At 40.2% G+C, this 16,881-nt stretch overlaps 1 protein-coding gene across 3 annotated transcripts in view; it reads left to right on the top strand.

Annotated features, from left to right (window-relative positions):
- The window catches only part of gtf2e2 (general transcription factor IIE, polypeptide 2, beta), a 94,832-nt gene that overhangs the window by 61,302 nt on the left and 16,649 nt on the right, over positions 1-16,881 (top strand). For all 3 annotated transcript variants that reach the window (XM_039751096.1, XM_039751095.1, XM_039751093.1), the window contains exon 7: positions 12,441-12,556. In XM_039751096.1, the coding sequence (XP_039607030.1) occupies positions 12,441-12,556 (116 nt within the window). The remainder of the gene's footprint in view (positions 1-12,440; positions 12,557-16,881) is intronic.

The following is a 16,881-nucleotide window of genomic DNA, read 5'->3' as shown; positions in this document are numbered from 1 at the left end:
TTCTCAGACAGACCTTCAATTCTGACATTATACCTTCTGCTTCCATCTTCCAAAGCAGCCAGTCTGTCTCCGAGTTTTTTGCATTCGGAGCTGACATTTGCTGCTTTTTCTTCGGCACTGGCAGCTAAATTTTCAGCTATTTCAATCCGAGTTGTGAATGTCTCCTTGAGATCCTCCAATTGATCAGTAAGCGTTTCAATTTCACCCAGCACCTGTCGCATCTTCAGTTGCATTTCTTGTCGCAGCCTTTCATTTGCCTGTTGCAGCATCAGCCGCTGCGTTTCGTTTGCTTGTTGCAACTCCTGTTGTAATTCCAGCAAGTCCTGTTTCAATTCCTGTCGCAGTTTCTCCTGTGCCTTTGCCCTTGCTTTCTCATTTGCCTTCTTGCTTTTCTTTATATCTGGCATGAACTCAGCGAACATCACCTGCAGTTTAGACATTTCAATTGTGCTTTCTTGTACCGTAGGTGAAGTGGCAGGCTCTACAGTAGCCGGTGTCCCCGCTATTCCCGGCTTGCGTGGAGTAATTGAAGCCGCGGACTGCAAGGCCTTTTCCAGTTTCAGGTGTTCTTCTCAGATCGGCGAGCTATCGAGATCTGCACTCACGATCGTACATTTGCTCCCCTTTTCACTCTGAGCCGGCGACGATGTAGCGGACCGTGGTCCCGAGGAGTCTGTACTTTCGCCCATCTGATACAGGTCTGTTTCTGAAAGGCCGTATCTTGAACTAGGGCTTGCTGATCTTAGCTTGGGTGCAGGTTTAGTTTTCGATTTTTTCGGAACCCCTTTCTTGTTGGCCATGTTTATATATGCTTACATATACTGTAGCAGACTCCTTGGATTGAATAGATACAGGATATCTCAGGATAATAAGTAAATAATATGAAAAATACCGCTGCTAGCGGACCTCCACTTCAGACGTCCATCTCTCGCATCGGACGAGACCAGTCCCCTAAGTAGTAGCTTTTTTGTATGCCATGCTTATAACCATATTGTTAATTCTCAATCTCGTATACCTTGCTGTATCTTGAATTAAGCATAGATGGCTTACATTACAAAGTGATTTCTGTTTCATGATTGTTGTTTAGTGGGCTTTTTAAATATTTGAATGAACAACATAGTTCAAAAATAGAAGATGGCTACATGGCAGTGGCCTTGCTTGTAAACAGGTGCCTTAGAGTCTTGTGAAGTGAAGCAGCAAGAGCAGCAGGCTAGAACTGAAATCACAGTGTTTCTTACATATAAACTAGTCAGCCACAACATTAATACCACCTACCTAGTACTTTGTAGATCCTCTTCATGCCACCAAAACAGCTCTGACATGTTGAGGCATGAACTCCGTAAGACCTTTGTAGGTGTCCTATGGTAACTGGCACCAAGATATAAGCAGCAGATACTTCAAGTCCTGTAAGTAACAAGTTAGGTATTCCATGGATTGAACTTGCTTTCCAGCACATCCCACAGATGCTCTATCGGACTGAGATCTAGGTCATTTCTAGGTCAAGTCAACACTTTTTGAGCTCTGTGTCATGTTCCCCAAACTGTTCCTGAATATTTATGCAGTGTGCCATGATGTATTATCATGCTGAAAGAGGCCAGACAGGCTAGTCTTCACTGCCCCCATGCTTCAGTGAGTCTTGAGCACCCATGACCCTGTCTGTGGTTCACAGGTTGTCCTCCTTTGGACCACTTTTGTTAGATACTAATCATTGCATACTGGGCAAACCTCACAAGATCTGACATTTTGGAGATGCTCTGACCCATTTGTGTAGCCATCACAGTCAGAGTCGCTCAGATCCTTTTTCTTGTCCATTTCTCTTGCTTCTAGCACATTACCTTTAGCACTAAAATTACCAAAGCCTACGAAAAAACTTGTAGATCCATCCCACCTTAAATCCCTTCACACTTCTCCGCCAGCGTCTTTTGTCCTGTAAATGTGTCGATAAGCAGCAAGCCGCACAGTTTTCTCACCTCAAGTCTGTTTACCTGCATGTCAGTTGCTTAGAGTTGTATAGAGTGAGAAATCAAGCAAAATGACACCTTTTATAAAATACAATATTATTAGTTATTAGTTAGTTATTTGGAACACATGCATTTCATGTGTGTTCTGTGTCTACAACAATCTATGTAAACGCATCGTTAAAGCAGAAACATTTTTCTAATAATTGACAAAGTGTAGACATGAAGTGTATAACATGTGAAGCCTGAAGTCCAAATATCAATTAAATACTTTCACAAAAGGTACAAATATAACAGAACAAATGGACTTCTATTCAAGAATATAACTGCAGATAAAGAACATGCATTAGGGTGCAACCCCTTTGATATGACCACTTTGGTGACGCAACGGTATCAACTGTTGACTGATATTCAAAACTTCACGGGTTCAGCCCCAGATGAGTCTGTTTTGAGAAGTGAACCGCTCTTATTCTTACTATTTTAGAATAAAAACATACATTTGATTTGAGTCTGTAACATCCGGTGTAAATTTATGATACTTGTAAAGTTTATCTTTTTTTTTTTTTTTATTCAGTTTTATTCTCTCAGTCGCGTTCACTATCCCACCCCCCGATCTGATACTGCTGTTTTCACATAAAGACGCGCTATAACTCAGATTATGATGACGGTTCTATATCAGAGAAAGAATGCATGTCACACTTTTGCCGTCGCTGTACTTGGTATATGTACACGGGAAGCTCTGCAGTCTACGTGTGACTTTACGCTGTAAGAAAATAAGTAAATAAATCAGGGTAAATAACATTCGATCTGGCTCTTATATACAAAGTACAGCAACGGCAGCTTGCACCTTCAGCTATAGACTCTTCAGTACGCGAGCGACTCTCCACACTAGTGTTTAGATGTGGATGGTGCGTGTGCCCAAAAAAGAAGTCTGACTGCATTCTCGCACCAATGCTCGCGTACTCAAGTGTCAATGTGCACTTTGCATGGCATTACACATGTATTTTTTGAGCATGCCCGTGTTGATCAAACATAGGAAGCTCTGCAGACTATTTGTGACTTTATGCTGTAGGAAGTAAGTAAATAAATCAAGGTAAATAACATTTGATCTGGCTTTCATTTAAGTAACCTTTAAATGTTAATGTTTTGGGCACATGAACCGTCCAGATCTAAACACTAGTGTGGCGAGTCGCTCGCGTACTGAAGAGTCTGTAGCTTAAGGTGGAAGCTGCCGTTGCTGTACTTTGTATATAAGAGCCAGATCGAATGTTATTTACCTATTTACCCTGATTTATTTACTTATTTTCTTACAGCGTAAAGTCACAAATAGACTGCAGAGCTTCTCGTATACATATACAAGGTACAGTGATGGCAAAAGTGCGATGAGGTGTAGAACCATCGTCATCATCTGAGTTCACCTCTGTTATAGCGTATCTTTATGTGAAAACAGCAGTGTCAGGTCGGGGGGGTGGGATTGTGAACGTGACTGAGAGAATAAAACTGAATTAAAAAAAACAAAGCTAACCTTTACATGTATCATACATTTACACTGGCTGTTACAGACTCAAATCAAATGTATGTTTTTATTCTAAAAATAGTAAGAATAAGAGCAGCTCACTTCTCAAAACGGACTCATCCTGGGTCGAACCCGTGAAGTTCTGATTACCAGTCAGCAGTTGATACGACTGCTTTGGTGGTGCAACAGTATCAAAGGGGTGTGAATGTTTCATCCTAACGCGGGTTCTTTTTCTGCAGTTACAGTGGGATGCAAAAGTTTGGGCAACCTTGTTAATAGTCATTATTTTCCTGTATAAATCTTTGGTTGTTACGATAAAAAATATCAGTTAAATATATCATATAGGAGAGAGACACAGTGATATTTGAGAAGTGAAATGAAGTTTATTGGATTTACAGAAAGTGTGCAATATTTGTTAAAAAAAAATCAGGCAGGTGCATAAATTTGGGCACCGTTGTCATTTTATTGATTCCAAAACTTTTAGAACTAATTATTGGAGCTCAAATTGGCTTGGTATGCTCAGTGATCCCTGACCTACATACACAAGTGAATCTTATAATGAGAAAGAGTATTTAAGGGGGTCAATTGTAAGTTTCGCTCCTCCTTTAATTTTCTCTGAAGAGTAGCAACATGGGGGTCACAAAACAACTCTCAAATGACCTGAAGACAAAGATTGTTCACCATCATGGTTTAGGGGAAGGATACAGAAAGCTGTCCCAGAGATTTAAGCTGTCTGTTTCCACAGTTAGGAACATATTGAGGAAATGGAAGAACACAGGCTCAGTTCAAGTTAAGGCTCGAAGTGGCAGACCAAGAAAGATTTCGGATAGACAGAAGCGACGAATGGTGAGAACAGTCAGAGTCAACCCACAGACCAGCACCAAAGACCTACAACATCATCTTACAGCAGATGGAGTCACTGTGCATCGTTCAACCATTCGGCGCACTTTACACAAGGAGATGCTCTATGCAAGAGTGATGCAGAGGAAGCCTTTTCTTCGCCCACAGCACAAACCGAGCCGCTTGAGGTATGCTCAAGCACATTTAGACAATCCAGCTTCATTTTGGAATAAGGTGCTGTGGACTGATGAAACTAAAATTAAGTTATTTGGGCATAACAAGGGGCGTTATGCATGGAGGAAAAAGAACACAGCATTCCAAGAAAAACACCTGCTACCTACAGTAAAATATGGTGGTGGTTCCATCATGCTGTGTGGCCAGTGCAGGGACTGGGAATCTTGTCAAAGTTGAGGGACGCATGGATTCCACTCAGTATCAGCAGATTCTGGAGACCAATGTCCAGGAATCAGTGACAAAGCTGAAGCTGAAGCTGCGCCAGGGCTGGATCTTTCAACAAGACAACGACCCGAAACACTGCTCAAAATCCACTAAGGCATTCATGCAGAGGAACAAGTACAACGTTCTGGAATGGCCATCTCAGTCCCCAGACCTGAATATAATTGAAAATCTGTGGTGTGAGTTAAAGAGAGCTGTCCATGCTCGGAAGCCATCAAACCTGAATGAAGTAGAGATGTTTTGTAAAGAGGAATGGTCCAAAATACCTTCAACCACAATCCAGACTCTCATTGGAACCTACAGGAAGCGTTTAGAGGCTGTAATTTCTGCAAAAGGCGGATCAGTAAATATTGATTTAATTTCTTTTTTGTGGTGCCCAAATTTATGCACCTGCCTGATTTTGTTTGAACAATTATTGCACACTTTCTGTAAATCCAATAAACTTCATTTCACTTCTCAAATATCACTGTGTGTGTCTCCTATATGATATATTTAACTCAGATTTTTTATCGTAACAACCAACGATTTATACAGGAAGATAATGACTATTAACAAGGTTGCCCAAACTTTTGCATCCCACTGTATATTCTTGAATAAAAGCACACTTGTGCTGTTATGTTTGTACCTTTTGTGAAAGTGTTTATTTGATATTTGGACTTCAGGCTTCACACATTAAACACTTCATGTCTACATTTTGTCAATTATTACTAAAACATGAAAACGTTTCTGTTTTAACGATGTGTTTACATAGATTGTTGTGGACATGGAACACACATGAAATGAATGTGTTCCAAATAACCTTATTGTATTAATAAAAGGTGTAATTTTGTTTGATTTCCCACTCTAAGCAACTGACACACAGGTAAACAGACTTAAGCTGAGAAAACTGTGCGGCAGTGGAGGGATGGGATAGTAGGCTGCTTGCTGCTTATCGACACATTTAAAGGACAAAAGATGCTGGCGAAGAAGTGTGAAGGGATTTAAGGTGAGACAGATCTACAAGTTTTTTCATAGGCTTTCGTAATTCTAGAGTTAAGAAATTACTGTTCACTTACTGCCAAATATATCCTGCCCCTTGACAGGTACAATTGTAACATGATAATCAGTGTTATTCACTTCACCTGTCAGTGGTATTGATGTTATGGCTAATCAGTGTATATATAGATATATAGATTATTATCCAGTAGAACATTATTATTATCCAGGTGTTTTCCTGTCTTGCATCCTATGATTGTTGGGATAGGCTTCACCTTCCCCGCAACTTTGCCCTGAATAAGCAGGTTAGGAAGATGGATAGATTATTTTTATTATTATTTTTATTATTGTTGTTTCATGTAGTGGAAAAAATATATCTGAATAGATTAACAGCTCAAAGTTACTGATGACCGTAATAATAATAATAATTCTTCTTCATTTGGCTACTCCCAATAGGGGTTACAATAGCACATATCTTCCTGCCTTCTACATCTTGCTTCGGTACATCCTTCACCTGTATGTCCTCTCTCACCACATCTATAAAACTTCTCTTCGACCTTCCTCTTTTCCTCTTACCTGGCAGGTCTGTCCTTAGCATCCTTTTCCCAATATATCCAGCATCTCTCCTCTGCGTGTCTAAACCAAGGCAATCTTGCCTCTCTGACTTTGTAACCATACAACCTGAGTTGACCCTCTAATATACTCATTTCTAATCCTGTCCATCCTCATCACACCCAATGCAAATCTTAGTATCTTTAACTCTGCCACTTCTAGCTCTGTCTCCTGCTTTCTGGTCAGTGCCAACGTCTCCAGCCCATATAACATAGCTGGTCTCACTACTGTCCTGTAGACATTCCCTTTCACTCTTCTCCACCCATTCCACCCTGCCTGCACTCTTTTTCACCTCTCTTCCACAATCCCCATTACTCTATACTGTTGATCTCAAGTATTTAAAGTCATCCACCTTCGCCAACTCTACTCCCTTCATCCTCACCATTCCACTGACCTCCCTCTCATTCACACATATACAGTAATCCCTCGCTATATCGCGCTTCGACTTTCGCGGCTTCACTCCATCGCGGATTTTATATGTAAGCATATCTATATATATATATATCACGGATTTTTCGCTGGTTCGCGGATTTCTGCGGACAATGGGTCTTTTAATTTAAATTACGTGCTTCCTCAGTTTGTTTGCCCAGTTGATTTCATACAAGGGACGCTATTGGCGGATGGCTTAGAAGCTACCCAATCAGAGCATGTATTACATATTAACTAAAACTCCTCAATGCTATAAGATATGTATCCCCGAGCGGATTGTTTGCTTTTCTCAGTCTTTCTCTGACATTCTCTGCGCCTGATGGATGGGGTCTGAGCAGAGGGACTGTTTGCCTAGAAGATAGGACGCTACTCTAAGAAATGCCGCTTTATCGCTGGCCCAAAAGCACATATTGATTTTTTGATTGTTTGCTTTAATCTCGCTCTCTCTCTCTCTGACGTTCTCTGCTCCTGACGGAGGGGGTGTGAGCAGAGGGGCTGTTTGCACAGAGGCTGTTTGTTTAGAAGATACGGAGGCTACTCTAAAAAATGCTGAAAGACTACCTTCACATTGCTCCCTTCTTTGCGGCTGCTTTATCGCGGTGCTCATACTTAAAAGCCCAACAGCACGTATTGATTCTCTGACATTCTCTGCTCCTGACGGTGCTCGTTAGAAGAGAAGATACGTTTGCATTCTTTTAATTGTGAGAAAGAACTGTCATCTCTGTCTTGTCATGGAGCACAGTTTAAACTTTTGACTAAAGAGTGTTATTTCATGTCTAGAGGGCTCTAATAATGTTAACAGGGTGGGAGAGTTTATAAGGGCTTAAAATATATAAAAATAACCATACAAACATATGGTTTCTACTTCGCGGATTTTCACCTATCGCGGGGGGGTCTGGAACGCAACCCCCGCGATCGAGGAGGGATTACTGTATATTCTGTCTTGCTCCTACTGACCGTCATTCCTCTCCTCTCTGGAGCATATCTCCACGTCTCCAGTGTCTCCTTGACCTGCTCACTACTCTCGCTACAGATCACAATGTCATCAGCAAACATCATAGTCCATAGGGACGTCTGTCTCATTGGCTCATAGCCAATCCCTGATGTAATCCTACCTCCACATAGAATGAATCTGTCACTCCAACTGCAGACCTCACCAATGTCTTACTTCCTCGTACAACTCTTACATACTTGTCTGCCACTCCCAACTTCCTTATAAAATATCACAACTCCTTCCGAGACATCCTATCATATGCTTTCTCCAGGTCCTCAAAGACATAATGCAACTCATTCTGGCCTTCTCTATTCTTCTCCAGCAATACCCTAGGAGTAAACATTGCATCTGTGGAGCTCTTTCTTGACGCATGAAACCATACTACTGCTTATTAATCATCACCTCCCTTCTTAAACTAGCTTCCACTATTCTTTCCCATAACTTCATGCTGTGGCTCATCAATTTCACCTCCCTTTCACCCCCCCTTATTCCAAAAAAACGGTACAAGTACACTTCTCTGCTCCTCAGTCATCCTCTCACTTTCCAAGATTCCATTAAACAATCTGGTTAAAAACTAAACTGCCATCTCTCCTAAACACCTCCATGCTGCCACAGGTATGTCATCTGGACCAACGGCCTTTCCATTCTTCATTCTCAAAGTTGTCCTTACTTCCTCCTTTCTAATCCTTTGCACGTCCTGATTCACTATCTCCACATCATCCAAACTTCTCTCTCTCAGCAGCCTTTCAAAGTACTCTTTCCATTTGCTCAACATACCCTCCTCACTTGTGAGTATGTTTCCATCTTTATCTTTTATTGTCCAAACCTGCTGCATATCTTTTCCAGCTCAATCCCTCTGTCTTGTCAATTGGTACAGCTCCTTTTCTCCCTCCTTATTGTCCAGCCTCTCATACAACTCAACATATGCCTTTTCTTTAGCCTTCGTCACCTTTCTCTTCACCTTACGCCTTATCTCCTTGTACTCTTGTCTACTTTTTGCATCTCTCTGACTATCCCACTTCTTCACAATCCACTTGCTCTATATACTCTCCTGTACTTCCCCATTCCACCACCAGGTTTCCTTTTCCTTCTCCCTCTGCCCAGATGTCATACCAAGCACCCTTCTTGCTGTCACCCTTACTACTTCTGCTGCAGTTGCCCAGCTATCTGGTAACTCTTTACTGTCACCCAGTGCCTATCTTACCTTTTCCCTAAACTCTACCTTGCGGTCTTCCTTTTTCAACTTCCACCATTTGATCCTTGGCTCTGCCCTCACTCTCTTCATCTTCTTGATCTCCAACATCATCCTATAGACCACCATCCTAAGCTGCCTAACTACACTTTCTCCTGCCACCATTTTGCTGTTTTCAGTCTCCTTCATATTAACTCTTCTGCATAGTATATAATCTACCTCTGTGCATGTTCCTCCACTCTTAGCCTCGCTTTACTCCCCTTTCATTTAGTCTCTTGCATGCACAATATATCAACATTCCTTCTTTCCATCATATTGGCTAACTCTCTCCCCTTACCAGTCATACTGCCAGCATTCAAAGTTCCTACCCTCAGTTCCACTCTCTTTACCTTCCTTAACTCCCCCTGCCTCTGGACACGTCTCCCACCTCTTCCTCTCCTTCTTCGGCCAACAGTAGCCCAATTTCTGCCAGCACCATGTTGGCTAACAGTACTGGTTAACCTGGTCCTTGACCGATCCGGTATGGAAATTTGTATTTTTGTCCGCATATTGATTTGCCAGAATTTTACACTGGATGCCCTTCCTGACGTAACCCTCTCCATTTATCCGGGCTTGGGACCAACACAAACAAACACATTGGATTGTGCATCCCCTGTGGCAGGGTTAAAAATAATAATAATAATATCATCATTGTTATTATTATTGGGTGGCACAGTGGTAGTGCTGGTTTCTTACAGTAAAGGAGAATGCTTTTTATCTTTCTTAAAACAACATGGATACTCTGTTTTGCAATATGTGTGTAATCTTAAGATGTGGACCAATACTCAATGATAGTTTTGACTTGAAAAATGGATGAGTTTAGTAAGTTTTTCTTCACATTGGTACCCTGTTCCCCTTTAGCTCTATTATAAAACACAAGAATGGACTAGTTATTTTATTCTTAATTTATTAAATATGCTTTACTTTAGAATGTAATTTCTTGTGGCAAACTAATATAGTATATACCATGACTGTAGCCAAGTTTCCATCCAGTTTTTTGTGACGTTTTGTTATCGACAAACAGAATATACGTAAAAAAAAATGTGCGAAATTTGCTGTCTCCAGCCTGTTTCCATCCAACTGGCTTTTTATCGATAAAATGGTGTGCGTGATGACGTCATCCCCTCCAAAACGAACTGTCGCATAAGTTTTGTTGTATCGTGAAAAAAATCTGCCCTTGAGCCGTTTTCATACATAATTTTGTGTATGTCGCAAATTATCTACCTTTTGTTTTCCACGTTACACCCCCTCCACTAAACAAAGAAACAAAGAAATGGAGAGATTATTTAGACAGTTTTTTTAAATTTGCCAGCTTACTGTTATTTCAGTTTCACAAATAATTGGAATTGTACATAATATCCGAAGACGACAGCAGAATGAAGCAGTTGCTTGTCCGATAGCCCTAGAGCTCGAAGAAAGTACCCCAGTGCGACGAAACCCACGGGTATGGGAGAGACGATGGAATAAGACCTTCTGGGAGGAGGTGGTGGGGAGACACTTTACAGAAAATTTCTGGCTGCAGCATTTTAGAATGACACGGCCGATGTTTGAGATGTTGTGTGGATCCATCAGTCCTGATGTTGCGCCCATCACAGGTTGTCACCGACCACCGGTTCCAACCCAAAAGCGGATTGCCATCGCCCTTTACAAGCTGGCAACCTGCACCGAGTATAGAGTAGTTGGAGAAACTTTCGGGGTTGGTAAAACTACCGTCCATCGATGTGTATATGCTGTGTGCACCACTATTAAAGAAAAATTAATGCGGCGTTATATCAGAATTCCGACTGTAGCGGAGGCCAATGAAATTGCATACCGCAATTCCTTGGTGCATCTTGTGCCAAAGATTTACGGTGCGTTGGATGGCACGCATGTGCCTATTCTTCCCCCGACGGAAGGCTACCGCGATTACATTCATTGCAACGGGTGGCCATCTATTGTTCTCCAGGCCCTTGTTGATGACAGGCGCATGAAACGAGACATTTGCGTTGGCACCCTTGGAAGTGCCCATGATGCAGCTGTGTTTGCAGCATCGGATCTGTACAGGTGAGCCTACCTTTCAACATCCCTTCTCTGTGCGATAACAACTGAATTAGTACTGTAACCTGCTTCCCTTAAGGTTTTTAATTAAAACTGAAATTTGAATTAATACAAAATAACAACGTTTAATCAAAAAAAACTAAAGTTAATATTAATGAGAGAATTTCTCATATATGCTAAAACATCTGCCATTTAATAATAAGAAAAAAAATGTTTAGATAATGAAACACACGGTTTATTAAATATTTTGACTGGCACAGTAAATTACCTTTGTGGTTTTTGTATTATTTAGAAATCCTGAGACAACCCCAGGCTACAGTTGATGTGGAGGGAGTTCAGGTACCCCTTTTAGTAGCAGGAGACCCAGCCTATCCACTACTGCATTGGCTCATCACGAGAAATAACGAGTCTCTTCATCAGACCATGCGAACTGCTCCGCTACTCTCGTTTTGATTGCACGTGATGAAAATGTATCATGTGACACATTTATTTGCGTTAAAGCCCTTTTTTTTCTGACAAAAAATGTTTCCAATGTAGTTTTTGCGACATCTGAAGTATCGATATGGAATTTATGCGCTAAAGTTAGACGAAAAATATTATGTCGACATGTACAACATTTTATCGATAATTAGCATTTCCATCAGCTAAAATTTGAAGCGCTAAATATTTTTTCGCAAAAACTCCTTGGATGGAAACCTGGCTTGTGAAGAAATAACTTTTACTTGAAAAATATCAAACATCCTTCAACTGAAGGATGCTTAAATGTGTTGTTCTGATTCACTTTTTTCTTTTAGCATTGTCCGTCACACTGATGACTTTTTTTTTTTCTTGAATGAAATTTATTTAAATCAATGAATTCAACTGCAATTAGTGCCTCTTTAGTACTTTCTGGTTTGTATGTAAGCTATGTCCCTTAATTGTTTTATCTTTGATTGCTTGCACTTTACCTTCCTTTTGAATTTGGAAGACTTGCACACCCAAGCGGCTTCTCCATTAAAGAACCCTGCGCTCTGGGACTGGACTGGAATATGTAAAGCCTGCTTTTGTTACAAATAAAAGTTAACACAGGAAATTGAGCGTTAAACAACTTATTTGTCTAAATAGCTAGTCATGTTTGAGGTTACAAGGACTGGAGCCTCTCCAGCTTTGTGCACAAGATATAAGCTAAAGAAGGATGGAGCAAGAGTCCATCACAGGCATCCTTTTCTGAACACATTCATCATCAAATCCACATACCTGCACAAACAACCCTTTATATCTCAGCCTGTCTCCTGCAAATGTTTAGCCTCATCCTCTGTATTTCTTGCCATTGTATCCACATGTACTTATCAATGAAATATACTTAATTTATTATGAATTAGAATGATTTAGGCATTTATTTTAAATGCTTAGAATTTCAGAAGTTGTGGCGAAGTATTCCAGTAGATTCCATGGATGAAGAGAAGATTGAAGAGTATCTCAAGAGACAAGGAATTTCATCAATGCAGGAAATGGGACCAAAGAGAGTAGTAAGTATTGTTTAATTACATGCATATGTTTTGTTTAACTTGCTACTTTGTAAGTACTGTACTTTCCAATTTATTCTTCTATGATTTCAAAAATATCACATCTGAAGGTGAAGAAATTTATCAAAGCCAATTACTACAGTTTTATGACTTATTTTTTTGCTGTGAAGTTTGCACAAATGGTTTCCGATGTTCAAAAAGTCCACACGTATATAACTAACTATGAATATTCAAGTTTGGCATAGATTACTTTTTTCCCCATTTAGAATTTTTTTGATTGATTACTAATCAAGAACACACCCACCTAGATGGCAAATTAATCAGTGAATGGGGTGTAAGATCCCGTTTCATGTTTTGGCTGGGACGCCAGAAATATGAAAAGATCAGTACAAATTATGAACAAGAATTTATTTATAACATAAGGATAATAGATGATTGATGTATGCATATATATATATATATATATAGTATATGTATATGTATATGTATATATATATATATATATATATATATATATATATATATATATATCTATATATATATCTATATCTATACTAATAAAAGGCAAAGCCCTCACTCACTCACTGACTCACTCACTCACTCACTCACTCATCACTAATTCTTCAACTTCCCGCGTGGGTGGAAGGCTGAAATTTGGCAGGTTCATTCCTTACAGCTTCCTTACAAAAGTTGGGCAGGTTTTATATCGAAATTCTACGTAATGGTCATAACTGGAAGCTGTTTTCTCCATTTACTGTAATGGAGATGAGCTTGAACGCCGTGGGGCGGAGTTTCGTGTGACATCATCACGCCTACGTAATCACGCAGTACATAGAAAACCAGGAAGACCTCAAAAGGCTGAAGAAAACATGCATTATATAATTGAGAAGGCAGCAAACAATAAGAAGCGGCGCGAAAGTGACATATACAACCATATTCATGAGTTCTGCTACTTCGGAAACAAAGCACGATGTAAACCTACACTTTAAATTAAGTTCATAGACAGGCTGCGCTGGCGTTTGTAATTTAGTGCCTGCCCATATAAGGCCGTCCGTCAGCGGCAATCCAATAGCAAACTCCACTAAATATTCACGGGTTAAGGACTGTGCTTATGCAGAGGAAGATGAGATGGTCAGGGTGGTGTTTGTACAAACTCAGCTAAACTGCGAGAGAAAGTTTTAAGTGCCAGGACTAAGGTAACATTAAATACAGCCATGGACATAGCACGAGATGGCACCAGCACAGCTGGGAAACTTCGATGCATGTACACCGAGCGCTCACGTGAACTGACGAGTGCACAGATAAAAGCAACAGTTCCAAAGAGCTGAACAAAACCAATTACACAATTGAAAAGGCAGCAAAAATATGAAGCGCCTGATACATACAAGCATATTCATAAATCCAGCTACTGCGGAAACAAAGCACACGGTGGAAAAAGTCAATGTCCCGCTAAAGGAAGACAGTGTAAAAAACCGTGCATGCAGTGTGTCAGGTCTCAGATAAAGAAGAAGACGAGCTGTTTATTGATGCAGTAAGAAACGAATCGATGAATGAAACCTGTCATCTTTACAACGATTGACAAACACGGAATGTAACTTGAACACAACACATCCTACAAATACGAACCTGATTGAAAGAAATAATGATAATCAAATCCTTGATGACAGCAACACTCAGTAACACTCACAAAACAAATACTGTATATTGACAGTCATGTTACGCTATTTTTAAAATGTTCCCTTTTCTTTTCTAGCTTTTTAACACACTACTTCTCGCTGTGATACGGGTATATATATATATGTATATATATATATCCCGATCTACATACTCGAATAATGGATACTTTATTCGCCATCAATGATTGTTTTGGTAAAGCCATACTCAGTGTATTCATTAGATGAACGGTAAAAAAGTAAGAGCGAGGGGAGGATGACTTATTGAGGCATGCAGGCTGTAGTGCGCGTCAACTCTATCTGAATTGCGCGATCACATTTAAAAAAATATATATTTTCAAGTTCTATTTAGTCCATATGTGTCAAACTCAAGGGCCGCGGGCCACATCCGGCCCGGCGTAATTATATCCGCCCGCAGATCATTTTATATACTGTATTATTGTTATTAATGGCCCGGTATATGAAGCGCTGGTAACACAATAAACTACAGATCCCATAATGCAGCGCTTCAGCTGCCTTGCCAACACTTACGCGTTAATCAAGTCTAGCTTATGATGCTGCAAGTTATTGCGAAGCTAGCTCACACGATGCTGAAGAGAAAAGTTGATTCTGAAAATAGAGCCTTTAAAACCGATGGGAGGCTGAGTATATGTTTACTGAACCCGTGTGTCTCATTTGTGGAGCTAATGTGGCTGTAATTACAGAATTTAATCTAAGACGGCACTATGAGACAAAACATCAGGGTAACCTGAATGCAATGCAGAAGATACAGAAAGCAGAAGAATTAAATAAGAATCTGACACTTCAGCGGACGTTTTTACCGTGCACAATCACAAAGTGATTTCAAGTGAAGCTGCTTTTATGGGAGACACAAATGCACCAGTGCAATTTGCCCCACTTTCCCTGTTGCCAAGTAATGTTAAACCAAGTCGTCACTACGGTGTTCCCAAATCGCACTTTGCTGATAAACTGAGCGCACTGAGTTTGCACGGCGCTTTGGTGACTTTGAAGAACAAAAAAAGTCCGTCTACATGCGGCTCGAACCTTGTGCATGTTTGGTAGCACATATCTGTGTGAGAAGCTCTTCTCAGTGATAAAGACTAACAAAACAGCACACAGGAGTCGCCTCACTGATGAGCACCTGCAATCCATCCTGAGAATCTCCACAACACAGAACCTCACACCAAACAGAAACGAACTTGTTGCCAAAAAGATGCCAGGCGTCCAGCTCTAAAATGACATATGAGCAAAGACAACTGAATGATTTGATTTGTTATTGCTGAAAGGAACACATTTTATTTATATTTCCAGGTTTTGTTATGCAGCATGTTCATATTTGAATTTGTATAATTTTGACAGGATATATTTTATGGAGAGCAAAATCTTTTGGGATATTTAAAATCTAAGTTTATTTTTATATAAAATTACATAAGAGTAAAGAAATGTGAATGTTTGTTCTTTTAACGTTTACTTTATTTCTAACTTGTATAATTTAGACAGGATATATTTTTATGGAGAGCAAAATATTATAAATTGTTTAAGGTTTGAGTTGATTTATTCACGAATAATATTCCTGTCTGTTTTACCATTCCTACCAAAGATATTTCTGTCGACTAAATAAAAATTCCTTCTATTTAAAATTTAAATAGAACTTGAACAAATACGATAGTTCATAATATCCACGCAGACTTGCACGTAAGAGCGGAGTTATCCGTTTTAACAAGCAGCGTATTGCACTGATACTGAAATAGCTGTGTGTGTATATATGTAGATATGTATGTATATGTATATATATGTTTATATATGTGTGTGTGTATGTATGTATATATCTATACTAATAAAAGGCAAAGCCCTCACTCACTGACTCACTGACTCATCACTAATTCTCCAACTTCCCGTGTAGGTAGAAGGCTGAAATTTGGCAGGCTTATTCCTTACAGCTTACTTACAAAAGTTGGGCAGGTTTCATTTCGAAATTCTACGCATAAGGGTCATAACTGGAAGCTATTTTTCCCCATATAATGTAATGGAGTCTTGAGTTGGAGATGGCCGCGGGGGGCGGAGTTTCGTGTGACATCATCACGCCTCCTACGTAAGTACGTAGAGAAAAAGGAAGAACTCCAAACAGCGATGAGCACAAAACGCCATTTCACAATTGAGAAGGCAGAAAAACATTATGAAGCAAATGATGCATGCAAGCATATTCATAAGTACAGCTACTGCAGAAACAAAGCACGGCGTGAACCGTAAGTTTATATTAAATTAAGTTCATAGACAGGCTGCCACTAGCGCTTGTAATTTAGTGCCTGCCCATATAAGGCCGTCCATCAGCGGCAATCCAATACAAACACTGCCGTAAATGTTCACGGGTGAAGGACTGTGCTTATGCAGAGGAAGATGAGATGGTCAGGGTGGTGTTTGGCACAAACTCATTGAAACTGCAGAGAAACTTTTAAGTGCCGGGTCTTAGCTGACATTACACGAGATGGCACCAGTACAGCTGGGAACCTTCGATGCAAGAACACCAAGCGGCTCACGTGAACTGGACGCAATGCGCAGACAAAAGCAACAGTTCCAAAGAGTGCTGAACAAAACCGAATTACACAATTGAGAAGGCAGCAAAAAATATGAAGCGCCTTATACATACAATCATAT

This window comes from Polypterus senegalus, chromosome 4 (genome assembly GCF_016835505.1).
Source record: "Polypterus senegalus isolate Bchr_013 chromosome 4, ASM1683550v1, whole genome shotgun sequence".
Taxonomy (NCBI): Eukaryota; Metazoa; Chordata; class Cladistia; order Polypteriformes; family Polypteridae; genus Polypterus; species Polypterus senegalus.
Note: the sequence above shows the minus strand (reverse complement) of the source record. Positions and strands in the feature narration are given on the sequence as shown.